General features: G+C 38.1%; 1 protein-coding gene across 1 annotated transcript in view; it reads left to right on the top strand.

The window, feature by feature from the left end:
• ETFA (electron transfer flavoprotein subunit alpha) overlaps positions 1-21265 on the top strand; it is an 85358-nt gene extending 64093 nt beyond the window's left edge. The window contains exons 10-12 of the mRNA XM_036842387.1: positions 2764-2829; positions 9943-10023; positions 20958-21265. Coding sequence (XP_036698282.1) covers positions 2764-2829; positions 9943-10023; positions 20958-20996 — 186 coding nt within the window. The 3' untranslated portion in view covers positions 20997-21265. The remainder of the gene's footprint in view (positions 1-2763; positions 2830-9942; positions 10024-20957) is intronic.
• The last annotated feature ends 1905 nt before the right edge of the window (positions 21266-23170 follow it).

The raw sequence follows: 23170 nt of genomic DNA, 5'->3' as shown, positions 1-23170 counted from the left end.
GACTACCCCTCCTTCCTTTTGTGTCTGTTCCTTTCTTTAATCCCACCTCTTCTTGAACCCTTAATTGCTGTTCTCCCCTCCAACATCGCCTCTCATTTTCTCTCCAAATTATCTTACTATCTGATTTAGAAAGAAAGTGCCTCAGGGCAGGCATTGCCTTGTTATGTTGTGAAGCAGTGTCTAAAGTGCTCCATAAATTAGCATCTGTGGAGAGTTTTTGTACATACTAATTATTATTATTGAAATACAAAAATGCTTTCTGAACCATGAGGAAGCATCCTACGACACTAGTCTAATTGCCTGTACATGTTTTTTAAAAAAGAAGAAAAAAGCCTCTCTTCCTGCCTTAGAGAACTATCAGATCTCAGGACAGCAGCCAGAATCTCAGGACTCGTTCAGGCTGTTGTTTCAAAGCTTTTATATTTATTAAGAGAACCATGTTTGCAAGTTAGTATAAAATAAGGTCCTGTTGGTCATGCGGACCTATTTGGGCAATTTATGCTGGTCAGAAGGGAGGGAATGACCCTGGAACCACTTGCCTTTGGTTTCCTTTGCCCCAGAATCTGTTATTTCCTTAGTGACATTTATGGATAAAGCCAACAGTATTCATTTCTCAGGGGGTTTAAAGTAAATTTCATTTATATCATATTTATGTTGATGTGTAGTGCCAGAGTGAATCAACATTTTTTATTAGCATTTTATAATGCAAATGGAGAGGCTTTTAAAACTGGCTGAATTTTAATGAAGACATGTATGTCAGAAAGACTCATTTACAGAACTATTGATCCTTCCCAATACTTGCTTTGAGAATATACTTAAAAGAGTGGTTAGTGAGACAGTGTCTGTCTAAATATCTTACTTTAAAAATCTTTACATTAGAACTTTTTGGCCTGGTTTTCCTGAATGTAGGATTTAGTAAGTATATTTTGATTAATAATTTAATGAATGTTCTTTCTTGAAAGAAATGCTAGTCAGAATAAACTGAAATGATGCTAAAATTATCAATTGAAGTTACCTGTAAAATCTTCAATGGAAAATAGTGGTGTTTGTTTATTACTCATGTGAGTGTCCATGTCTGGTAAGACAGTATAGTGACAGGGCCTTATTGCATTGTCCAACTGTGTATGGTCGTAATTGACACATTGGATTATGTTTAAGATAGAATCATGGAGCATGGGATTGCTTTTTATCCTCACCCATGCATTTTACTTTCTGCAGTATACCCTCCACCCTAAGACACAGTCTCTTCAGGCCAAATTGCTCTTTCTTATCTTCAGGCTTTTGATGGTTAACTATAGAGCAAGTTGAATCGAAAAACAAGCCCAGCTCATTTTAGATTTTTAGATGATTAACTCACAGTGGGGGCTAGGTTGTGTCCTTTCCGGGGTACACAGTGTATCTTACTGCTCTAGAAGCAATGGACACTTCATGCCTTTAAAGATGAGACCCAGAGATATGCTGTCAGTGTGCTGTGTCGAGTTACAGGTTTCAAGCTGCACGAGAGCTGAGGATCATCTGTTTTACTGGTACTCAGCTCTAGCTATACATTAGAGCATCGTGGGGAGCTTTTTAAGAAAGGGCCAATGCTGGAGAGCTTTTTAAAAAAGCTCCAATGCTCATAAATAAGATTATGAGCAGTACAGAAAACAAAGTGGGACCACCTGACACTGTCATTGACTTTGAAGTATCTGCCCTGTAATAAAACTGAGTGTGACAGAGCCACTTTCAGTGCCTTCCATGTTGTTCATATTGAGGAGAAACTTTACTGTCATTTGTGACAAAATTGTAGTGTTATTTTGGTTACATGGTAGGTGCACCCCCTACCCAAGCCAGGACTTGTTAGTTCAGTTTATGTGTGGGAAAAGCTTTTCAGTTGAAGCTTTAATTATCCCTACTAGACAGAATAGAGCAGCTTAGCTCTTTCAATTAAGCACTTATTAAGTCAGTTTTCCATGATGATAGTGAATTTTACTTGTCAAACATGGATACTTTAAAATTTTTAGATAAAGGGACAGAGAGCAGCAGTAAGTCATCATTCCCTTTGTAATTAGTCGGGGCAGAGGGGTAGGAAGAGATGCAAATATCATCATTTACTTAGAAACTACAGTGCGGTGACCCATTTGTTAGGCGTTAGAAATACAAAGGTTCATTCTATGCCTTTGAGAAATTTGTTACTTTTTAGTTAAGGAGATTGTGTGTGTGACTCTTGAGACTGATTTGTATTTTTGGTTTTTCTAAATATGAAGCTCAATAAATATACCCTAATTACCACTTCCACAAATATCCACGAGAAGGCAAACAATTAAGTCAAAATATATTTTAATATGTGTAAGTGTATGTGTTTATATGTTAATATACAATGCGTGTGTAGTGTGAATGGTTACATACAGAGTGATGAGTTGAAGTGTGGTTATCCAAATGAGTAGCATAGACAAAAAAGTGCTACCTCACAGGAAGTTGTGAGATTAAGTGAAACAGTTGATATAAAATGCTTAGCACAGTGGTTGACACATAGTTAATGCTCAATAACTCATTATCCATGTATTTATTATTATACCACCACTACTATAGGAATTCAGAGGAAAATGAGGACTGTGGGTTAAGGAGATCAGAGAAGGAGGAAAGCATAATTTAAGTAATGCATATTGCATCTATTTTATTTAAAATACTTTTGGTGTAAGACTCGAGTTGCTAATAGCAAATACTTTGGAAGGTATAATATAATATAAATACATACTAATGATATGGTCTCTTTTGTTTCAGGAACTTTATATTGCTGTAGGAATATCTGGAGCCATCCAACATTTAGCTGGGATGAAAGACAGCAAGGTAACTACACAACAGTAAAGATGCTAAGAGGAAAAGTTTTCATATTTTAAAACTTGGGTTTGACTGGTATCTTTCCATGTAGTTATAGTGTGTGTAGTGGAACCATTCACATGAACACAAATCTAGGAACTGAAAGATAAATAAGCTACTGTACCCTGCCTGAAGATGTACCATTGGTAGGAGAGGCAGTGCTGTGTCATGGAAAGAGGTGTGAACCTGAATCCCAGCTCCACTGCCAACTTACCACGTGACATGTCCTATTGGTACCTCAGTTCTGTGTCTGCCAAATGCAGATGTTGGGTGATGATCTCTAAGATCCCTTTCAGCTCTGACAATCTATGGATAGAAAATGTGGGGTGAAAACAACTTGATGAGGTTCTGACTTATCTAGTTTATGAGGTTCTGATGCCTGATTCTCTGTCTGCTTCATCCTAGTCCCCTAACGGTCCCACCCTCATACCTCAGCAAGGCCCCTCTTCTTGGGTTGTTACTAAATTGCGACTGACATGTTTCGGGTTGGAGTGTCTCAAAACCTCAGTAACTGTCAAAAATACAGTGTATAGAGGAAACACTTGATTTTAACTTGCTACTTGGACTCTATGTGTGATGACTCTGTGAACATATATTTCAGAATATGACACATTAATTCATGCATAACAATGCACAGTTTGAATTATGAACTTAGTCTTTCGTGAAGTCAGAGATGCTTCTGACACTCCTGCTTTTATCCATTCAGATGGAAGTTTGATATAAAAGGTAATAAAACTTTTAATAGGTTTAACTTCTAACTTGAAAAGATGCATGCACTACCTCCTTGTAACCTCTAAATGAATTGGCCCCAAATCAGTCAGATTTCACAGTTGGATGGCAGGTTTCTTTACTGAGCTCTGAAAACAGCAGTGCCAATGGGGAAAATGTTATTGCTGCATTAGAGGAAAAAAACCACTCCAACACCAGCAACCTTAAAAAATATTTTTAGCTGGGCCAGTTCAGACATATCTAGAATTCTGCTTCTCTAAAATAAAAGCCTCTACCTGCCTAGACGATCTTGATGAAAGTTCTCATTACATGCCAATAGGGCTGGATTGGGAGAAATGGACTAGATAATCAAAGCAAAAAGAATAATTGAAGTAAGGAGACCAGTGTTGGGGAACAATCCATAAGAATAAACTTGAGCCAAGAATTTGTCTCTGCATCCCATCAACAAATATTTATTAAACATATGTACTTTGTACTAGATGCTGGAGATGCTCAAATGAAAAAGTCATAGTCCCTGCCATCACTGTCATGTGTGGGAGACACAGCAGTCTTAGGTTGTAATTTTGGTTAAGCTCTAAAACGGAATATTAAGTGATTGATTTAAATCTGATAGTTGCATTGCATATAAGCTGTAGTTTTAGTTAGCATTGTGGTCTAGTTGAAAGAATATGAAATTTGATGGAACTGTATACATATTAATATGGTTGAATACAGTCTGTGCTTTAAAAGGTCTGTAAGGAAGAAGAACATGCATTTATAAGGACATATTAAAAGAGCTCTAAGGTGCAAGTAAGATTTTATCATAGTTATTTACAGTTGATAATTCAGGAATATTCTTTTAATAATCTGAAAAACTGTGAACAGCCCAAATCTTTTTTTCTTAAATACTATAGTGGTTCCTTTCCCACAGTTACGTGCTCTTTCTTTAAAAATAACTTTTATATAGTGGGATGAAAAAGCTTTCAGATGATTGAACTGTCAGATGTTTGACTAGGTGGCCTCCAGGAAAATCATTAATCATCGTTAATTAAATAAATCTCTGCTAGTAGCTGTGAAGCAGGCTACATATTCCCAGAAGAGAAACACCTCGATGCAAATCAATGCCTGTGATTCAAAATGTTTGTCCTTGTGACTTTGGATTTGAGGCTCATATTGAAACCCTTGTTTATCGTCTCTGACCGTACTTTAATATATATGGCATGTTTCTCTGGATCAGTAGTTACCTGGACTACAGTGTGCGCCAGTTTCAGATATTTTGGAATATTCTGCCTCAGGGCCCCTCTAGGGGAATGACACATAATGTCATGTAGCCTATAGTTTAAGTCAGACTATATCAAAATACTTTAAAAAGGTGTTCCAGCTGTTTTCATGAGATGGAGTAATAGGCAGGGAAGTACTTAATTTTACTTCTAGAGATTCACATTATTATGATCTTTTTATTAAAATAATACCATGTTAGAGTCAAAACTCTAATTTTACTTTAATTGCAATGGTGTTAGAAGCATCTGTGGGGAATACCAAACTATTTGTAACTTATAAATAAATCTCTTGTTAATCGAATAATTGTATAAACATAACACCTTTTTTAGTGACTATTTCTCCTTAATCTGTTACTGATCTGTCATTATAACCTTTTACACTTAAAAATTTTATAGGAGATAAGAGGAACTTGTGGTAGTTTTTGTAGGAGATGTAGTAATTTACTTGCTTTATTACATTTATTGATATTTGCTGCATACATAAAGACTTAAACTTTTTTGTTTTAAAGTTCATCTTTACTTAACAGGCTGACTAGATAGTTAACTTTTCTATTCTCACATAGACCCAGAATAGTAATTTTAAAATACTAAATTGAATGCAGTACATGGAGGATAAATAGTGAGCTACAAAGCCTATTAGGATTAGGATATGGATTAGGAATTAGGATATGGATTTGTTACTTTTTTTAAGTTGAAATCTAACATTTATAGTCACAAGTTTAAATGTGTATACTTGTTAATAGGAGATAGAAAATACTAATCATTTTATAAGTGAAATAAGCTGAGGATTGACTCTAATATGTATCTCATGATGATTTTATAAAGTAGACTTCTGTCTTATTGCATAAAACACTCCAAATATAAAATAAGTTAATTAATTTTTCATCCATGGTTTTCATTCAATATATCTAAAATTTTTCGATGAACTGCAAAACTTTCCAGTTATATTTGCTTTGTTTGGTTTAAGTCAGATTATTGAGGTATAATTTATATACAGAAAATTTAAATTTTTTAGTACACTGCGCTTAATTTTTTTTGCATGGTAAAATACACATAAAATTTACCATCTTAACAATTTTTAAGTGTAAAATTAGATGTGTACACACTGTCAGTGGTATTAAATACATTCATAATGTTGTGCACCCATCACCACCATCCAACTCCAGAACTCTTTTCATCTTGTAAAACTGAAACTCCATACCCATTAAACAGTAACGTCCCAGTCTCCCCCCACACTCTCCAGATCCTGGCGACCACAGTTCTATTTTTTTGTCTCCATGATTTTGACTATTCTAAGTACATCTTTTAAGTAGAATCATCATTTGGTATTTCTCTTTCTCTGACTGGCTTATTTCACTTAGCATAATGTCCTCAAGGATAATCCATGCAGCATGTGTCAGAATTTCCTTCATTTTTAGGCTAATAATATTCCATTGTATGTATGCATCACATTTTGCTTATCCATTCATCCATCTACGGGCATTCGGGTTGCTTCCAAGTTTTAGCCTTTGTGAGTAAGGGTGCTATGAACATGGGTGTACAAATGTGTTTTCAAGGCCCTGTTTTCAATTCTTTTGGGTATACATCCAGAAGTGGAATTGCTGGATCATATGGTAATTCTATTTTTAATTTTTTGAGGAACCTCCATAATGTTTTCCACAGCAACTGTACCAGTTTACATTCCCACCAACAATGCACAAGGGTTCCAATTTTTCCACACCCTTGTCAGCACTTGTCTGTTTTTTTGATAGTAGCCATCCTGATGGATCTGAGGTAGTATCTTATTGTAGTTTTGACTTGCATTTCCCTAATGATCAGTGATGTTGAGCATTTTTTCATGTGCTTATTGGCCATTTGTATATCTTCTTTGGAGAAGTGGCTATGGAAGTCATTCACCCAATTTTTGAATCGGGCAGTTTGTTATTTTTGTTGTTGAGTTTAGTAGGTTTTTGAATATATTCTGTATATTAATCCTTTATCATGGGACTTCCTTGGTGACACAGTGGTTAAGAATCTGCCTGCCAATGCAGGGGACATGGGTTCGAGCCCTGGTCCGGGAAGCTCCCACAGGCCATGGAGCAACTAAGCCTGTGCACCACAACTACTGAGCCTCTGCTCTAGAGCCCGCGAGCCACAACTACTGAGCCCACGTGCCACAACTACTGAAGCCTGTGCGCCTAGAGCCCATGCTCTGCAACAAGAGAAGCCACTGCAATGAGAAGCCCGTGCGCCACAGCGAAGAGTAGCCCCCGCTCACCACAACTAGAGAAAGCCCACATGCAGCAATGAAGACCCAACACAGCCAAAAACAAATTAATTAATTAATTTTAAAAAATCCTTTATCAGATATATGATTTGAAAATATTTTCTCCCATTCTCTGGATTACCTTTTTACTCTGTTGATAGTGCCTTTGGATCCACAAAATTTTAAAATTTCCATGAAGTTCAATTTGTCTGTTTTTTTATTGCCTATTATACCTTTGCTGTCATATCCAAGAAATCATTGCCAAAACCAACATCATGCAGCTCTTGCCCTATGTTTTTCATCTGAGAGTTTTGTAGTTTTAGGTCTAGTGTTTAAATCTTTGATCTGTTTTGAGTTAGTTTTTGTATATAGTGTTAGGTAAGGGGCCAACTTCATTTATTTGTATGTGGATATCCAGTTTTCCCAACACCATTTTTGAAAAGGCTATCCTTTCCCCATTGAATGATCTTGACACCCTTGTCAAAAATCATTTGACCATATATGTGAGGGTTTATTCCTGGGCTCCCTCTTCATTGGTCCTGGGCTCCCTATTTCATTGGTCCTATTTAGGGTCCCTTGAGAGTCCATATGAATTTTAGGATGAGTTTTTCAATTTCTGCAAAAGTCACTGGAGGGACAGTTTTGATGGATATAGGATTATTGATCGACAGTTTTTTTCTTTTAGCACTTTGAATATATCAGCTTACTACCTTCTGGCCTCCAAAGTTTGTGATGGAAAATCTGCTGATAGTCTTATTGAGGATTCCTTGTGTGTAGCAAATCAATTCTCTCTTTCTGTTTTCAAGATTCTCTTTTTATCTTCAGCTTTTGAAAGTGTGATTTTGTGTCTCGGTGTGGATCTCTGAATTCATCTTACTTGAAGTTTTTTGAGTTTCTTGGCTGTTTCTATTCATGTCTCTAATCAAATTATTTCTTTAAATATTCAGTCATTATTTCTTTAAATATTCTCTCTGCCCTCTTCTCTCTCTTCTCTTTCTGGGACTCCCACCATAGGTATTTTGGTCTCTTAATGGTGGTCCACAGGTGCCTTAGGCTCAGTTCACTTTTCTTAAATCTTTTTTCTTTCTGTTCTTCAAGCTTGTTAATTTCCATCATCCTGTCTTCAAATTTGCTGATTCATTCTCCTGCATGATCAAGTCTGCGTTTGGATCCCTCCAGTGAATTTTTCATTTCAGTTTTTGTACTTTTCAGTTCCAGAATGTCTTTTTGGTTTCTTTTTGGGTTTTCTCTTTATCACTATTTCCATTTTGTTCACACATTGTTTTCTTGACCTCCTCGTCTTCCTTTAGTTCTTTTAGCATGTGTAAGATGACTGACAAAGTCTTTGTCTAGTAGGTCTGCCATCAGGTCTTTTTCAGGAACAGTTTCTGTTGATTTTTTTTTCCTTTGAATGGGCCATACTTTTTTGTTTCTTTGTATGCCTTGTGATTTTTTTGTTGAAAACTGGACGCTTGAATCTAATAATGTGGTATCTCTGGAAATCAGGTTTTCCTTTTTCCCCAGGTTTGCTGGGTTTTTTGTTATTGTTTTTGCTTATTATTGTTCTTGGTTTTTTTGATTGTTGTAGGCTGTCTCTGTGCCAAGTATTAACCTGAGGTATAAACTTCCTGTCTTCTTGGGTCTTTTCAGAGCCTGTGCCTTTCCCTGGGCATGTGTGGTCACTTTGTAGTTTTCTCCTGATATGCATTTGCTTTTTTTTTTTTTTATAGTAGACTTTTTAAAAAATTAATTAATTTATTTATTTATTTATTTAGTTAGTTATGGCTGTGTTGGATCTTTGTTTCTGTGCGAGGGCTTCCTCTAGTTGTGGCAAGCGGGGGCCACTCTTCATCGCAGTGCGCGGGCCTCTCACTATCGCGGCCTCTCTTGTTGCGGAGCACAGGCTCCAGACGCGCAGGCTCAGTAATTGTGGCTCACGGGCCCATTTGCTCTGCGGCATGTGGGATCCTCCCGGACCAGGGCTCAAACCCGTGTCCCCTGCATTGGCAGGCAGATTCTCAACCACAGCACCACCAGGGAAGGCCTGCATTTGCTTTTTAATGTCTGGCTCCCAAAAGGGGAAAAAGAGAAAAATGAAGAGCACTGATCCTTTAAATCTCCTGGAAATAACTTTGACTGGAGGGGGAAGGCATGAACAATGATGGTTAAGGTACAACAGCAGTAGCCACTGTCCTCTTTGCACCTTTGTGATCAGAAGCAGCATTCCATGATCAAAGCACAGATCCTCAGTATTTGGAGAACAGGGTCCTTTTTGCCCACTCTGGCTCCTGTAAGCTGTGTGAAAGCTGCCCCAGGGACATGTGCACAGCTGCCTGCCACTAGGGCTGGGAGCTGGGGGGTGGGTAGCAACTATTTTGCTAAGAGCTACAGTTTACCATGCAAGTCTTCCCCTGGAAGTTGCAAACCTTTAATAGATTCCAAAGTTCCAAAATGGTTACATTAGAAAGATTCTGCCAGTTCAGTTGTAGTGTAGGTGAGGAGACAGATTCCCAATGCTTCCTACTTGGCTATCTTCCCAGAATCCTCTCCTCTGATTTGTTACTTACCTAAAACATTTTTTTTCATAAGTAAAAAAAGAACTTTAAAAAATAATGATTTAAAACCTTTTTAATACTGCACTGGGCTAGTGGTGGGGGTGGGAGATAATCTTGTTATGTTCCAATCCAGAAATTTCTAAACTTACAATATTGGCATAAATTAATCAAACTAATCTCATTTGGTAGACATTTTTAAGAATACAAATTAGTTGTTAGGGAAGTTAGAATAGAACCATCAATCTGTGTGGTATGTTTTCTTATAAAGGCCAAACTCTTTCTTTTTGTTTCACAGACAATTGTGGCTATTAACAAAGACCCAGAAGCTCCAATTTTTCAAGTGGCAGATTATGGAATAGTTGCAGATTTATTTAAGGTAAGTTGGCCTTGAGAGTGATGGCTGTTATCTAGGTTGTCATCCAACAACCTCCAGGAGTTGGTCAGGGAGGAAGCTATTATAGGAAAACATTGTGTGTTTGTGTATCTGTGTCTGTCTGTGTATGTATATGTTAATATATGCAATTTTGAACTACTTAAAGTGAAGAGTTGTTCTGCTTAATATATGATGTTATATAGAGCATTGTAACTTTCCCTTTAAGAAGTCCATATCATCTTTCAAACGTCCACATGGCTCTTGGCATCTCGTATGCCAAGTTAGTATACAGTGTGAAATGACTCAAGTAATTATAACCTAGAACCATATTTGGCAGGTACCTTAAAGAAATTCACATCGTAACCCCTCATTCAGAGATTTACTAGAGATGCTATAGCTTTTCATGGGATGAGTGGGCACTCAAGTCCACTTTATCTACTCAGCAAGTATGCTCTGCTTGCTGTGTTTGACAGTCAAAGGCCCTCCTAACAGTGACAGCTGTAGAGAAGGACACTTATTTCCCACTCCTCGCACTCTTCGTTTTTTTGAGTGTTCTTTCTACCCTGCTACCACCCCTGTATTTGCCCTCTCCGTGAGAGAATTACTTTAGTGATATTGTTGAGCACCTGATATTCATTTGGCCACATTTAAAGGTCATAGCTTATGCATGGCCTGGCCTCTTTTTGTCCCTCAGGGCCTGTCTACTAGCTTCCAGGTTACCTTGTGCAGAAATCACTCGTGCAGGAATTGAGGCTCTGAAAGTAGCATGCAACCCTGGGTTTACTGGAGTGAGGAACCCCTCACATAGAAGTATAATGAGCTACTGTGGGCCTTAATGGAGAGGCTGCAACCTGAGAACAGAGCCAGGGGTGGTCTCCCCAGCAAGAGGATTGGCCCATTACCATGGCTTCTCCAGCACTGTTTATGATCCAGATGAACTAATGAGTGCACTTTGAGAGCACATCTGTATTTTGAAGTGTATGTTCATGCTCAGTGAAAGATGGGCCCTTCAAATGCTCATAATTATTCAGTAATGGTCCAGACTTCATGGAGAGACTAGAATTGGGGCTGTTATCCTGGGTCAGCATAGGGCAGCTTTCCCCATGGAACCCCCCCTCCCAAAAGAGCCTATATCTTGCATGGGAAAAATACACCCCCTCTTCTGTGATCCTGGGGTTCTGTATCTGAAATTTAGGGTTTAGGTAGGTTAGCTGCTCCTGTGACCTGGCCTAACTATGTAAGAACAAACAGTGGCAGTCATTTGACCAAGATATCCCAGTGGGAGGAAAAGTTAGTATGAAAAAGATAAATGTTTTTGTATTTCTGTATAATAATACCTTTGTTCAAGTAGAAAGCATTTAGTTCCAGTGAGATACAGATAAAGGGATAAAGACCTTTTAATTTAAAAATGAAAGCAAACACTTTCTGAACCTTAACCATGTATCATGTTGATATGTTTGCAGACAGGCATCTACTGTAGTTACCTTTTATTTTTCCTCAAGAGAATATTTGAGTAAATCTATAAGTAATTTTGTTTATTTTAAGTTATGTTTTTCTGTCTGCTTGTGTACTGTATATTGCTACTCACATGTGGGGCTTACTGGATAAAAGAATGAAGTGTTAGACAGTCGGAAATTTGTGATGTTCATACTGTGTGGGACACCATTGCATCTGTCATTGCTACAAAGATGCTCCTGCCTCAAGGCAGAATATCACTGCTATCTTTGTAGCAATGATAGATGCAGTGGTGTCCCACACATTGTGCCTCTTGCATTAAGGGCAACTCCCAGGTTTAACATGAGAGAGTGTATGTATCTGTATTGTATGTGTGTGTGTGTTTGTGCGCACGCACATGATCAAAGAGGTATCTCATTGAGAGTCCTAGGACAGTAAAAGTGGAAAGGGACCTCAAAGATCATCCAGTCAGCTGATTTCCAACCTGAGATTCTCAAGCTTTTTTTGGTGTTTTAAGAAGCGCACTTTTAAAAATTTTTTGAAAAATTTTTTTATTGAGATAACATAGTTTTATAACATTATATAAGTTTCATGTGTACAACATTATATTTCTACTTCTGTATACCCTACAGCATGCTGACCACCAAAAATTTAGTTTCCACCTATCACCATACCGTTGATCCCCTTTACTCATTGCACCCTCCCCCAAGCCCCTTCCCCTCTGGTAACCACTATTCTGTTCTCTGATTCTACGTGTTTGTTTTTGTTTGGTGTGTTCATTTACTTTGTTTTGGTGGGGGGGGGGGTTATATTCCACATGAGTGAAATTGTCTTCCTCCTTCTGATTTATTTCCTTAGCATAATACCGTCAAGGTCCATCCATGTTGTCACAAATGGCAAGATTTCATCTTTTTTTATGGATGAATAGTATCCCATTGTATATGTATACACCACATCTTCTTTATCCATGCACTGTTTGATGGCCACTTAGGTTGTTTCCCTATCTTGGCTGTTGTAAATATACTGCAGTGAACCTAGGAGTCCCCATATATCTTTTCTTTTCTTTTAAAACTTTTAAAAACTTTTTGTTTTATATTGGAGTATAGCCGATTAACAATGTTGTGATAGTTTCAGGTGCACAGCAAAGCAACTCAGCCATACATATACATGTATCCATTCTCCTCCAAACTCCCCTCCCATCCAGGCTGCCACATAACATTGAGCAGAGTTCCCTGTGCAATGCAGTAGGTCCTTGTATACGGGTCATTTTAAATACCCGTATATCTTTTCAAGTTAGTGTTTTTGTATTCTTTGGATAAATATGCAGGAGTGGGATAGCTGGTTCATGTGGTAGTTCTATTCTTAATTTTTGGGGGAATCTCCATACTTTTTCCCATAGTGGCTGCACCAATTTACATTCCCATCAGCAGTGCAGGAGGGTTCCCTTTTCTCCACTTCCTCACCAACACTTGTTATTTCTTGCCTTTTTGATAATAGTCATTCTAACAGAAATGAGGTTTTGATTTGCAAGTCCCTAATAATTAGTGATGTTGAACATCTTTTCATGTGCCTGTTGGCCATCCATATGTCTTCTTTGGAAAAATGTCTATTCAGCTCCTCTGCCCATTTTTTAATCAGGGTGTTTGTTTTGTTGTTGTTGAGGTGTATGAATTCTTTACATATTTTGGATATTAACCCCTTATTGGATATATGATTTGCAGATATCTTTTCTTGTTTCATAGGTTGTCTTTCCATTTTATCAATGATTTCCTTTGTCACGCAGAAGCTTTTTAGTTTGCCATTTGTTTATTTTTTGATTTTGTTTGCCTTGCCTGAGGAGACATATCTGGAAAGATGTTGCTAAGACTAATATCAAAGAGCAAACTGCCTATGTTTTCTTCTAGGAGTACTGTGGTTTCAGGTCTTACATTCAAGTCTTTGATCCATTTTGAATTGATTTTTGTGTGAGGCATGGTCTATTTTCATTTTTTTGCCTGTGGCTGTCCAGTTTTCCCAGCACCGTTTATTGAAGAGACTATTCTTTCTCCATTGTATGTTCTTTGTTCCTTCATTGTAAATTAATTTTCTATATATGTGTGGGTTTATTTCTGGGCTCTCTATTCTCTTCCACTGGTCTGTGTATCTGTTTTTGTGCCAATACCATGCTGTTTTGATTACTATGGCTTTGTTATATAATTTGAAATCAGAGCATGGGATACCTCCAGCTTTGTTCTTTTTCCTCAGGATTGCTTTGGTTTTTGGGGGGCTTTTATGTTCCATGTAAATTTTAGAATTTTTTGTTCTATTTCTGTGAAAAATGTCCTTGGAATTTTGATAGGGATTGCATTGAATCTGTAGATTGCTTTGGGCAGTATCAACATTTTAACAATGTTAATTCTTCCAGTCTATGAGCATGGAATATCTTTTCATTTATTTATGTCTTCTTCAGTTTCTTTCAACAGTGTCTTACAGTTTTCATTGTACAGGTCTTTCACTTCCTTGGTTAGATATATTATTGAGCATTTTATACTTTTTGTTGTGATTGTAAACAGGATTGCTGTCTTAATTTCTCTGTCTGCTAGTTCATTGGCAGTATGTAGAAACGCAGCAGATTTTTGTATGTTGATTTTGTACCCTGAAGCTTTGCTGTATTCATTTATTACTTCTAATGGTTTTTTGGTGGAATCTTTAGGGTTTTCCATATATCAAGTTATGTCATCCACAAATAGTGACATTTTTACTTCTTCCTTTCCAATTTGGATGCCTTTTATTTCTTTTTCTTGCCTAAATGCTCTGGCTAGGACTTCCAGTACTGTGTTGAATAAGAGTGGTGAGAGTGGGCATCCTTGTCTTGTTCCTGATTTTAGAGGGATAACTTGGTTTTTCACCACTAAGTGTGTTGTTAGTGGGTTTTATACATAGGACCTTTATTTTGTTGAAGTACATTCCTTCTGCACCCACTTTATTGAGAGATTTTACCATAAATGGATGTTGAATCTTGTCAAGTGCTTTTTCTGCATCTGTTGAGATGATCATATGGTTTTTGTCCTTCATTTTGTTAATGTTATATGTCACGTTAATTGATTTGCAGATGTTGAACCATCCTTGCATTCCTGGAATAAATCTCACTTGATCATGGTGTGTGATTCTTCTAATGTATTGTTGTATTTGGTTTGCTAATATTTTGTTGAGGATTTTTTCATCTATATTCATCAGAGAGATTGGTCTGTAATTTTCTTTTTTTGTGTTGTCTGCGTGTGGGTTTGGTATCAGGATGATGTTGGCCTCATAAAATGAGTTAGGAAACGTTCCCTCTTCAGTTTTTTGGAATAGTTTGAGAAGGGTGGGTATTAAATCTTCTTTGAATATTTAGTAGAATTCACCTGTGAGGCCACCTGGTTCTGAACTTTTGTTTTCTGGGGAGCTTTTGATTACTGTTTCAGTCTCTGTACTAGTGACTGGTCTATTCACATTCTCTATTTTTCATGATTTAGTCTTGAAAAGTTGTATGATACTAAGAATTTGTCCATTTCTTCTAGGTTGTCCAGTTTGTTGGCATATAGCTGTTCATAATATTCTCTTATAATCCTTTGTATTTCTGTGGTACCCATTGTTATTTCTCCTCTTTTGTTGATTTTGTTTATCAGAGCCTTCTTTTTTTCTTGGTGAGTTTAGCTAATAGTTTGTCAATTTTGGTTATCTTTTCAAAGAATCAGCTCTTAGTTTCACTGATCTTCTCTATCATCTTTTAGTCTCTATTTCATTTATTCTGATCTTTATTATTTCCTTCCTTCTACTGGCTTTGGGCTTTGTTTGTTCTTTTTCTGGTTCCTTTAGGTGTGAGAGTAGATTGTTTATTTGAGATTTTTCTTGTTTCTTGAAGTAGGCCTGTGTTGCTATAAGCTTCCCTCTCAGTACTGCTTTTGCTCCATCCCATAGATTTGGGTATGTCATATTTTCATTTTCTTTGGTCTTCAGGTAATTTTTTATTTCTCCTTTGATTTCCTCATGGGCCCAACAGTTGTTCAGTAGCATGTTGTTCATTCTCCACATTTTTATGATTTTTTCCAGCTTTCTTCGTGTAGTTGATTTCTAGATTCATACCATTATGATCAGAAAAGATGCTTGATATGATTTCAGTCTTCTTAAATGTATTGAGAGTTGTTTTGTGTCCCAACATATGGTCTATCCTTGAGAAAATTCCATGTGCACTTGAGAAGAATGTGTATTCTGCTGCATTTGGATGGCCTGTTCTGTACAAATCTATCAAATCAGATCTGACGTTTCATTTAAGGCTGCTCTTTCCTTATTGACTTTCTGTCTGAATTATCTATTGGTTGATGTAAGTAGGATCTCCTACTATTACTGTGTTGCTGTCAGTTTCTCCCTGTAGGTCTGTTAATAGTTGTTTTATATATTTTGGTGCTCCTCTGTTAGGTGCATATATGTTAATAAGTTGTGTCTTCTTATGAATTGTCCCTTTTTCATTATACATTGTCCAGTTTGTCTCTTGTTAATTTTTTTGTCTTGAAGTCTTTTTGTCTGATATGAGTGTAGCTACACTTTCTTTTGGCTGCCATTTGTTTGGAGTATCATCTTCCATCCCTTAAGAAGTCCACATTTGACTATAGGGAGACTATTTGGAGTAAGACATAATTTTTATTTGCCTTTAGCTAGAATTACGGTAGTGTCTATCTCATGCTGCTCAGAAGTTCTGAAGTACAGTTATATATGCATTTGATTAATACAAAGTGAGAAAGTTAATCAGTCCTTAAAAATGCAGTTTGGGGAAAAACTAGTAAAGAAGATACTAAAAATTCTGCTTGAGTTGCAGCCTCCCATTTATTACTATATGAGTAACATGCAGGGTGTGTTCTTCTTAAGTTGTCTGTGTCCCAGAGAGATGTGATTTGGGGAAGCTGCTCAGCAAGTTATTGGCACAACTAAGCCAGGCTCCTGATTTCTGTTCGTTTTCTCATCACTCTGCCTTTCCAGCTCATCAGGTACCACAGCTGGGTGGTTCACCACTACTCCTGTACCTTAGATAAGTTGCAGTAAATAGAACCACATCTTTGACAGACTAGCAGCCAAGGCAGAACTAGACAGAAATCAAATTGTTTTCTCAGTTGAAATCAGAATGATTCCAGATGAATATTATAGTAATTCTGACAGAAGAAGAGACAGGGTGGCTCAGTGAATATACTTCTCACTGGAGCCACCCTCTCTTTAAAAATCAAATATTTAGGGGCTTCCCTGGTGGCACAGTGGTTGAGAATCTGCCTGCTAATGCAGGGGACACGGGTTCGAGCCCTGGTCTGGGAAGATCCCACATGCTGCGGAGCAACTAAGCCCGTGCGCCACAACTACTGAACCTGCGTGTCTGGAGCCTGTGCTCTGCAACAAGAGAGGCCACGATAGTGAGAGGCCCGCGCACTGCGATGAAGAGTGGCCCCCGCTTGCTGCAACTAGAGAAGGCCCTCGCGCAGAAACGAAGACCCAACACAGCCAAATTAATTAATTAATTAATTTTTTTAAAAAATCAAATATTTAAAGGTATAACAACTTTAAAAATACAAGTATGCAAATGATGAATGAAAATTATTATCTATTTGGGATTATGATCTTAAAATAACATCATAAGTCAAATAATAGCTGTGTAAAAAGGGCTTTTTTAGATCAAATTTTTGTTTAAAAATTAAAAATTTCAAACTATCACACATAACAAGTGTATATGGCTATTAGACTAATAATTCTCTAAGGGATACTGTGTCCACCAAATTTCATCATGTCTGGAGTAAAATGTATATGCATAACATTTTATTTTCTTATATTCATCCTTTTACTTTACCCTCCAACAATCATATGAGTTGGGACAAGTTTTTTTTTTTTTTTTATATGACAGAAATAACATGGTATGGTAATTATGAGCTTTGTTTCATATTCTGTCTTGGGCACATACTAATTAAAGTATCTTAGCCAAGTTATTTAATCTCTCTGAATATAAGCTTTCTCATAGATAATATAAATATTACACTACCTTGTAATGAGAATTAAATGAGATTATACTGCACCTAGTATAGTCTATGTTAAATATTAGCCTACCTGTTTGTATTTCCTACCATACATTTACATAGTAGGTGCTTAATAAATGGTAAATATCATAATCAGAGTTAGAGTGATAGGGCAGAGGGCACCACCTGACTGATAGTTTGGGGTCTTTGTTTTTTTCTTAATATAATAGCTTTACTGAGATGTAATTCATATACTGTAAAATTTACACTTTTAAAATGTACAGTTCGGTGGGTTTTTTTTTTTAGTATATTCACAGAGTTATGCAGCCATCACTACTGTCTAATTCTGGAACATCTTCATCACACTGAGGAAACCCCATACCCATTAGCAGCCACTCCCTATTCACATTCTCCCCAGCCCCTGGCAACAACTAATCTACTTTGTGTCTCTGTACATTTGCCAGGTCTTTTATGGCTGGCTTCTTAGCATAATGTTTTAAAGGTTCACCATGTTGTAGCATGTATCAGCACTTTATTCCTTTTTATTGCCAAGTAATAGCCATCATATGGATATGCCACAATCTGTTTATCCATTCATCAGTTGATAGACTTTTGCGTTGTTTCCACGTTTTGTCTGTTGTAAGTAATGCTGCCATGAGCATTCATGTATGAGTTTTTGTGCACTGATTCATCCTGTTTGGATATATATCTAGGAATGGAATTGCTGGTTTACTTTATAACTCTATGTTTAACATTTTGAAGAACTGTCAGACTGTTTTACAAAGTGGCTGCCTCATTTTACATTCCTACCAAATATACAAGGGCCCCAGTTTCTCCATACACTGGCTTACACTTGTTATTGTCTTTTATTATAGCCATCCTAATGGTTGTGAAGTGGTATCTCATTGTGGTTTTGATTTGCATTTTTCTGATGACCAGTGATATTGAGCATTTTTCATGTGTGCTTTTTGGCCATTTGTATATCTTCTTTAGAGAAATGTTTATCCAAGTCCTTTGTCCATTTTTTAATTGAATTGTTTGTCTTTTTGTTGTTGAGTTGTAAGATTTCTTCATATATTCTGGATGTTAAACCCTTGTCAGACATATGATTTCTAAATATTTTCTCCCATTTTGTAGGTTGTCTTTTCACTTTCTTGATAATGTCCTTTGATGACAAAAGGTTTTAATTTTGATAAAGGCCAGTTCATCTATTTTTTTCTTTTGTTGCTTATGTTTTGGATGTCATATCTAAGAATCCGTTGTCATGATCCAAGAGTCTTATGGTTTTCGCTCTTATAATTAGGTTGTGGATCCATGTTGAATTAATTTTTGTATATGGTGTGAGGTGAAGGTCCAACCCAACATCATTCTTTTGTATGTGTGGATATCCAGTTGTCCATCTCCATTGGAGAGACTATTGTGTTCTCATTGATTAGACTTGGCATACCTCCTGTCTTTTTAAACCTTTTTCACCTCTTCCCAGCATAGTCATTCACTGGAGTCATTCTAATCCCTTTACTGTCTCTGGAACCTGCATTGTTTATCTCTGTTTGCCTCCTTATTTTTTTGCTCAGTATCTTTTTCTTCTCCACGGTAATGTCCTGATTTTTCTTAGTCCGCACCAGTCTCAGCTTTCCTCAGGACTCCTGAATTTGGAGCTTTTAGTGCCGTTCTTCTCATCCTCTTACATTACAGTGGAAGATGAGCACATTTCTAACCGGGTTGTTCATAGGCCTCTGGCTCTTCTCTCCAAATAGTGAGTGGAACTCCTCATGGCCAGGAATCAGGCCTGAACTTCTTCATCTCCCATAGTGCTTATCCTGAGGAAATACTAGGTAAATGAGTGAAATATAGTTGTGCTGTGACTTATATCAGTAGATTATCATATTTTAAACATAAATTCACTCTCATTTGGTCTTACTGAATAGGGAACTGCCTCTGCAGTATCTAAAATAGAATAAAAGTAAGAATCCAGATCTTTCAGTGTGCTAAGACCATCAAGATACTCAGTAAACTGAGTTGACATGTTCTTTTTCCTAACTAAGGCATTGTGTGGTATGCTTGGAAAGTCTGAGGCTGATCTAATAAAAAGGATGTAGAGGATGGAGAGAGAAAGACCCTTCAACTCTTTTTTGGGGAGTGTGGCAGGGGGACATTCTGTAAGGTTTTTAAAAACTGTTCTAAGCCAAATTAATGTTTTATTTAAAAGAAGTTGGGCTCTAGCCTATTTTTCATGAAACACGTAGGTCCCACATGAAGCTCATTTAGCATGTCATCTGTGTGACTGGCATAAGCTCATGGTCTCTCCACCAAGAAAAGCTGGCAGAAGTGGTGCCAGCACTTAATGCTGCCCCTGAGCTAATGCCTCCTGGCTCCATGGTAAACATGGGCCTTTTAATAGGCTGGAGACAAAGTGACATTCGGAAGGAACAACATGTCAACAATTTCCTTAATAAATTTTGTACGAACACATTATTTCCACCTAATGGAAATGTAACTCTCTTAAATAATTGAGAGGCTATATTCATCAGTGGCGAGTTCAGCTGGGATCTTTGTGAGCTAGGGCAGTCGACAACCCCTTGGAAGACTGAGTAATTGATATTTTACACGAGTAGCTCAGCTAGTTTTTAGGTGGGCTCTGTGTGACATTCCCCTGCAGTCCCCACACGTAGCCCTCCTCTGTTGTCCAGGCTGTTACAAAGCAGCTCCACACCAAAAGCTCCAGTTGCAGCCACTAAACTGCCAAGACCAAGGGTTAGTAATTAATCCTTTTTAAGGTGGGAGCCAACTCGGTCAGTTTCCCTCACTGTGGTTTCTTACTGTGTCTGCTGACCAACCACTGCATCAGCACAAGGCCTTGGTTTTAATAAAGAGTGATGATGGGTAATGTTCAGCATGCAGCTCATTTTTACGTGCCAGAAGATAGTAACATGTGCTGAGGAACAACAGCCGCAGTGTTTGTTAAATGAATGATGAATGAATGAATGAACAATGAGAAAACAAGTACTAGAGGAGGTTGACAGGAGTCATGACTAAGCAAGAGACTCTGGTGTGGACTTTGAAGGAAGGGCAGGAATGCAGTGAGGGAAGGAAGAATGCTAGGAAACACGAAGGTAAAAAATATACACTATTCTCAGCACAGAGAAAAGTTGGACTTCCTATCTTCTGTGGTGCCTTTCTGAGGTTTGGGGTTGTGTCAGAAAGGCTCCTAGGCCATGAGTGGGCTTTGGCCCTGCCAGCCATGTGTCCCAGGTGACCTCTCCCTCCCAAGGTTTATAGTTTCCCCATGGATGGGAAGAGAGACTATGGGCGAACAGGGAGTTCCTGGGTAGGGGAGAGAAGGGGGCACTTTGTACCTCCGTAGTGATTCACATTGTTTCTTTTGGCCTCTTTTTACTTCTTAAGGAGCTGTGACCGTATCACAATGAAGACTCAAGTTGCTTAATTACTTCTATTTTTTTTAATTTGCAGGTTATTCCTGAAATGACAGAACTATTGAAGAAAAAATGAGCCATGACCATGTCTTAAGAAGGAAAATTGTATCAAAGTATATTCAGCTGAAATCATAGAAATTCATGGCTAACATAACAATCATTGGAAAGTGTGGAGAGCTACATTTTGTAATTTGAGGAAAAATTCTAACAGGCACCAGAATGCTTTTTTATGGGGTTATTATTATGTTTCTTTTTAATTATTTGTGGTTCCAAACAGTTATTTTTTGAAATTTTCTAGTTCTGTAATAAAATATATAATAAAGCCTTTCCACAGCTTTAAAACTATTACCAGAAATATGCCTATCTTTGTAAAGGAAGAGAGAAAATTGAAAAAAAGGAGTGAAAGTTAATTTATTATTTTATCTTTGCCTGTGTTGTTCATGGAAGGCTCTGTGTTTTAGGCAAAATTGTAAACATGAATGTTGCCACCAGCCTAATCAACATAATCTAGTTGTTAAGATAAGGGAACTAGATTGGCAAATTGAGAGTTAAAAAAGCATGGCCACAAAGCATGGATATTATCTTAAATATATTCCAGTCTTCCGAAAATCATAGCTTATGTGTCAAAAGCAGACCTGACTTAAACCTGAACCTGCTGAATATATTTAGTTGGCTGAAGTTAATTTAATTTTCCATTTCATTTTAAGGTTTTGTCATAGGACTGATAGGACTTTGTGTCTATAAAAGAGAGGGAAGTGGAGAAGGAGGGGCTGCTTTGAGACAGTATGGCCTCTTATGCTAACAGATAGTTTGATAGTATTGTAAATGTTTAAAGTCCTGCTCAGAGAATGCTCTGGCTTTTCTTTCGCCCTCCTGGTGGCTTCCTTTGGGCTGTCTTAGAAAGCAGCCAGGCATGTTTGTTGGCCACACGTGTGGTGAGCTCTGGCACTCTCCCTCTGCTGCCCTAGGGCATGGCTGAGGTTGAGAGTGTCGCAAGAGGCCAGAAGCTGGTGTGAGTGCAGCCCACAGAACAGAGGCTGGTGAGGCTTTGGCCAAGCCTGCAGGAAGGCGTGGGCAGGTATCTGGGGTCATAGAAAGGCCAGGAGTCAGCAGGCAAGTTGAATGAAGAGAGCTGCCACCCTGAAGCCAATCTGCAGAAGGTATAGTAGTTGACAAGGAAGACGGCAGGGAAGAGATGGGAAGTGACTGGTGATATGTTAGGGGAGGGGGCGGAGGGGCCAGCCAGTCCCTTTGTGTGGCCAGCCTGGCACTGACTAGTTGAAACCTTTTTGATGTGTCATAATCACTTGCTGTGAAACACTGGCATTTCTGCCTTCTTTTAATGAGAGGAGCATCAAAGTGATGCTCTGCTAGAGCTGTAGAATCCTAGAATGCAGAGCTGAATGATCATCAGGTTCACACCCCTTGGACAGATGGGGATACTGAGGCACAGAGAAGAAGTGAAGGAGGTAAAGTGACTTGTCCAAGGCCACATGGTTTGAATCACCCTTGCAAAAGTAGTTCTCATATCTTGTTGCTGTCTTTGGGGCTCTTCCAAAGAAAGCTAACCTTGCTCATTGCCTTCTCCATTTACTCCTCATCCCTATTGGACACAGTAACTGGGGGAGAGGAGAGACAGCAAAGGTGATGGCTGCAGAGGTACCCCCAGTGTATATAGGGTGTGCTGGCTCACGGAGGACCATCCCAGCTGGTATCTCTGTGTGGCTCCTAGCCTCAGGGTTGAACTGGTTGGTCTTTCTCCCTTTTGGCTCCCTCCTAACATGACTGCCCTGCCCCAGCTCCAAGCAGCTGTTCACTTAATTTACTGGGTACAACTCATCAGCATCATAATAGCATTAAGTATGACGCTTACTATGTGTCAGGCACGATTCTAATGCTTGGTATATATTAAACCCCTTCAGTCCTCACAATACCCTGTAAGATAGATGCTATTATTATCATCCCTGTTTTACAGATGAGGAAGCTGAGGCACAAAGAGGTTATATAACTTGCCCAAATTCAGACAGCTTATATATGAGAGCCAGGATTTGAAACCAGGAAGTTTGGCTTCAGAGCAGTGGCTTCACCAGTATGTGACTCTGCCTCACTTCGGCTCAAGGAACAGGGAGTCGCTGCACAGTAACCTCAGGTAAAGGGCACTCAGTGCTTGGTGCTGGGTGGGCAGGGCACATCCTCAGGATCCTAGTTGAGGAGAAGAGTCAGTGTTCTGGGCTTGTCTTTCCAGCAGGA

The sequence above is a fragment of the Balaenoptera musculus genome, chromosome 2, assembly GCF_009873245.2.
Source record: "Balaenoptera musculus isolate JJ_BM4_2016_0621 chromosome 2, mBalMus1.pri.v3, whole genome shotgun sequence".
Lineage (NCBI taxonomy): Eukaryota > Metazoa > Chordata > Mammalia > Artiodactyla > Balaenopteridae > Balaenoptera > Balaenoptera musculus.
The sequence above is the reverse complement of the archived record's forward strand: the minus strand, read 5'-3'. Positions and strand labels throughout refer to the sequence as shown.